This window comes from Nestor notabilis, unplaced genomic scaffold (genome assembly GCF_000696875.1).
Source record: "Nestor notabilis isolate BGI_N333 unplaced genomic scaffold, ASM69687v1 scaffold11568, whole genome shotgun sequence".
Lineage (NCBI taxonomy): Eukaryota > Metazoa > Chordata > Aves > Psittaciformes > Psittacidae > Nestor > Nestor notabilis.
The window spans coordinates 92-5,071 of NW_009941521.1; the positions used below are offsets into that span (position 1 = coordinate 92).

The following is a 4,980-nucleotide window of genomic DNA, read 5'->3' on the forward strand; positions in this document are numbered from 1 at the left end:
TTGGTCTTGGTCTGGTTTTCACTCGTTGAAAACATCTTGATTTAGTTACATCGCACTTCTGAAATTGCTAGAATATATGTTTACAACAAAAAAAAAAGTATAATTGTGGCTTATTTCAAGTTATCTGTAAGGTTACCTACTTAACAACTTACTGTTGTTACCTACTGGCATATGCACAGGTGCAGATATCTTATCTTTCCTTCTCTGCGAATATGCCGAAATTATGTTTATATTGTAGATGATAAGAATGCTGCTTGAATATATTTGGCTTTATATTAACAGATCTTTTTATGGTAATAGTTTTAAAGGACACATTGGAAAAAAGAGGTGCTCTTGGACAAATAAAAGCAAGGATCAGAGCTGAAGTTTTTAATGCACTGGATGACCGAAGCGAACTACGTCCACCGCTGTCTCGTGAAAATCTTTTAATCAACGAACTAATTCGTGAATACCTGGAATATAACAAATATAATTACGCAGCGTCTGTTTTAACTGCAGGTACTGAGGCTGAATTTTTGTTGTCATCACTGTATTAACAGACATCTGCTGTTCGGCTGAGTAATTCCACTGACACTATAAAATTTAAGTGGGACCAAGCTGCAGAGTTTTGTCTTCTCTTCGAAATAATACAAATACTCTCTCTCCACAGCTTTACTCGTAGCATTAAGCCAAGTCATACAAGATTTTCAAGAACACTCATTGTTCCTTTTCCTTGAGGTAAATGCTTTAACAGCGTAGTTCATGCAGGAACAGTTGATGCAAGAACAAGAAAACCTGCTAGCAGCCTCCAAAATCAAAATACCTTTCTTGAAATCTTTAATTTGTCTTGGAAAATTGCTATTTTTGAAGCATATATCACATTTTTATCTCATTGGCATTTTGGTAAAAAAAACCAAACCAAAACAAAACAGTAGCCTACAAATGAACAAAATTTATTTGAGGAAAAAAGCTAAAGTAAAAGGTACATAAAGTAGTTGAGAGTCTGAATTTTAGCAGTTCTGGCAATTCAGGCATATAGAATTTATCATAAGCCTTGTTAGATATCCTCAGCTTAAATAACAAAAAAGAGTAAGAAGAAGATTGATATTTCTTAACAACTGCAGGTAAGCACTGCTGCTACTGGCTGTTCTAAAATGCCAGTATTTGAGAGCTGTGTACAACATCAACAGAGCAGCTGTAATTTACGTGTTACAGCACTTAGTTATCTTTGCAGGTATTGCTAACTGTATTTGAAATTTGAAGTTCTGTAGTTGTGCTTAGATAGAGTAATTGCATATACTATTTAATAATTGATATATTTCACTCCCCCTTGACAAGAAGGAATGGAGACAGTCTGTACAGCAGTTAACAAGTGGAATCTGTTTGATAACAGTACTTCTTTAGAGAGTTGTTTGTCTGATTATAGTGTAAGCCTTCTTTAATATTTTTTGTTAGATTTCTTTAGAGTGAAGATAAAAATCGTAATATGCCACATAAATTATGAGAGTATGAAGCACTAATGGTTAAGTGAGTTCCCTGGAATTACAGTATACATATATTAGATATTAATAGTCTAAAAAGGGAGGTGTGTGTTCTCATTCTCTTTTGAAATCTCCTGTTAATTGATGATATTTTCTTACCAGTCTTAATAATTTTTCCAGAGTCTGGTCAGCCTGAAGTGCCCTTGGATAGACAGTTTCTTGCCAAAGAGCTGAACATAGTTGAAGACACAAATGGAAAATCAGTGTAAGGAGTGATTTCAGAATGCACAGTATATTCTGGTTTGCATATATTTTTCTCCTTAGGGTTATTATAAATCACATATAAATGATTTCACCAATTGAAATGTGGCTAATTATATGCCTGCTTTAACATGCTGGATTAAAATTCACAGTGTCAAACGTAGGGTCGTTTTCAGACATGTACCAGACTAACATTTAATTCTGCTAACTTTGTAGCCTTCTCCAGATAGTGTACTTGCATGCCAAAACACAAGTCTCTTGTCAGTCAGAAGCAGAAAACAGATAAACTCTTTGCAAATGAGTGGATTGCTTTGTAGAGCAATAAAAAGATTATTGTACTCTTAGATTAGATACAAATTCAGTGCTTTGATACAACTGCATTAATGAGCTAGGGTACTGAGGCAGCTTTAAACACATCCAGTGTTTTTTGTAGCTTGTGCTGTCAGAATCTGTCAGGTGCTTGGGAAGAATCAAGTTTTGTTTGTGCAGTGGTGGACTGGGCCTGCCAAAGTCTGATCCTTCATACTGCACAAGTGAGAATGTGGATCTGTGTTCTTGTGCTAAGTGTGCTCTGCTTCTTCACCTACGAGGGATCTGGAGTTTAGCTGAGAGGGTCTCTTAGTACACGCTTTTTAAGAGCGTGCTGATGTTCAGGGTGGGCTTAGGTTTGTGCTTATTTATATAATGATACTTGACATAATGTATTTACGTATATATGTACACATATATATACAGATGTACAGACATCTGCACATATTCTAGAAGTAAACACTGAGGTCTAAGGAGTGCGTATTTTTAATGATCAGTATTTCATAGACTGGTTTTGTTATTTCTCTCTTAAGCAGACCTCTCTTGTATGGAATTCTCTCTCATTTCTTACATGATGGCAAAGAAGAAAGTACCCAGAATACCCTCCCCAAAGTGTCTTTGCTGAATTATCCAAAGCAGAACCTTGGCAAACCACCTACTGAGAGAAGTCAAAAAGGTGGGTGTCATGTCATTTTTGCTAGTTTTATTTGTGACCAGATTTTCTATATGGTACCTATGCTTGTAACAGCATAAACATGCAGATGAACACACTGTACCTCCTCTTCTGTGCAAGGAGTGCTTTGAAGTGACATCTCTCTTGTAAGAAAAATTCTTCAGCAGAATGATGTTTATACTTCAAAAATAGCATTAAGCTGTGTGCCCTGACCATACTAATTGCTCATGTATTCGTTTAAGAAAGGTCCTACTATATCTAACTCAAGAAGGACCTTTTATATGTGCCTTTGTTCAAATAAGTGACCAACTTATGCTAACTCTTATGCCTGCTGCTCTCTGCTAGTATGCTAATGGTATGCTGATTGCCCTTGGAAGTACTTGACTGGCCTTCAAATATGTCAGTGGTGGAAATTCCTTTTATATGGGAATGTATTTTATTTATAAAACAAGACATTTTTAAATATTGCAGACAGACAAATTGCTATAATTTTTCCAATGGTGCAAGGTACTGTGACACTCCTGTTACCTTGTGGTAGCTGTAGCTACTTGTTAGATACTAGTGGAAAGGGGAAAAAAACCTAGCTTTATTCTCTTAAGACTTTTGACTGTTGGAAAATTCATTTAAACCAAACAGCAGTACTATTCTGATCTGTAGATGCTAGAATACCTGTTGTGCCATGTATGCTTTTACAAACAAGGTTTACTGCTCTGCCAGTGCTGGTAAAGACCAGAAAATATGAATATTCCAGTTCTCAGGAGCAGAAAGGTCATCCACGAGATTGCTTTACCATTTCCCTAAAAGTTAAACTGGCCAAACTGTACTCCGTTATACTATTACATATCTAGAATGGGTCAGCTAGAGGCAGTCTTACTACACTGGGAATTTGATACAAGAATTTAACCTCAATTCTCAGTAAAATACATAGTGAGTGTATCTCTTTGGTTTTTATCTGCTCTAAATTAACTAATTTCTATAGGAAGTTCTTAACACTTCAGCTGTCAGTTCTGTATATGGGCATAAACCTTTGCTGAGGACATAATTCACATCCCCTTGACTGCAGAAGCTTAAGCTCCAAGTTCATTGCTCCCTGGCAGAATGCTTAAATCTTTATTTTCCTTTTCTGGTCTGCTTTTTCACTGGTTACAATTAATAACGCCAAAGCTACAGAATGTAAGGGATTATTGGTCCAGGTTTTTCCTTCAAAGAATCTGCTTGGCCTGTCACTTTCTAATGTGAGAATTTAGTACTGTTGATTAGTACTATCAACTATTTATTTTATATCCAAAAATACGAGGCCTGAGATGATATTGGCATCTAAAAAGCATGAGAGAAGTCCTGAACACCTTTTCTTAACAGTTAATTAGTTGAAACAATGTTGTTTCCCTCCTGCCAGAAGGGGGGGCTGAAGAAAGGAAATTTCAATACCAAAACTGTTATGAATTATCACTTTGTTAGAAATAATTATTCCTATCAGAAATTCCTAAATTTTTTTTTTTAAACTCAGTGTGTAGAAGAACTGTTTCTAAAGTACACCTTTGTACCTCAGTTCTGAAATTGACTCTGTGCAGGGTTATCTTCCCCTGTTGACATCAATATAATTTCATGTGGGGATTTAGTTCAGAGTTAGTTATAAAACTCAGGATTAATCATAGGACATGACAGCATATTGCTTTTTGAACTAAACAACAACATAACAGCTTTAAGGCTTTTAACCTTTAAGTAACAATAGTCTGAAACTACTTTCTGCATGTGTCTGTGGAATATGTAATCAGAGACCTAAAGGCAGTGGGTTTAAAACACTAAATATCAAGCTATTTTAATTAGGCTGCATAGTCAGGTAATCTATCCATTCATAAACTCAACCCACCAAGCCTCTCATTTAACACCAACTTGCTTTCCATATTAGAAGTTGTTTGCTTATGTAGTTGAATGAATATTGCAACAGACCAGGGATCCTGATAAAACATGTAGACTCTGGTGTTTCTGTTACTTCATTCACTGTAGCCAGGTTGGAAGTTGTCTGGAATCTAAACTTCAGTAATGCAAAGCTCTTGCCTCATATAGTTGCATGGAAACATTTATTTGTAAAGTTGCCAGAGTTTCCTATGACAATATTCTGTATCAAAGTTGATAATAATAGAATGTAACACACCTTTGGATGTCCAGCTGCATGAGAGTATGTGTGTTTCATTTTCAGATAGAATTCCAGACCCAGGAAGGACAGCTGGCACAAGCATCGAAGAGGCCCTTGTTATACGAAGTATAAACAGATGA

General features: G+C 36.0%; 1 protein-coding gene across 1 annotated transcript; it reads left to right on the forward strand.

Moving 5' to 3' along the window:
• Nucleotides 1–282: 282 nt before the first annotated feature.
• On the forward strand, nt 283–4,980 carry FOPNL (FGFR1OP N-terminal like; the record flags this gene model as incomplete). Its single annotated transcript, XM_010020932.1, has 4 exons — nt 283–498; nt 1,641–1,725; nt 2,567–2,706; nt 4,904–4,980. Coding segments are annotated over 4 exons (518 nt in total), but the record flags the coding sequence as incomplete, so codon positions are not given.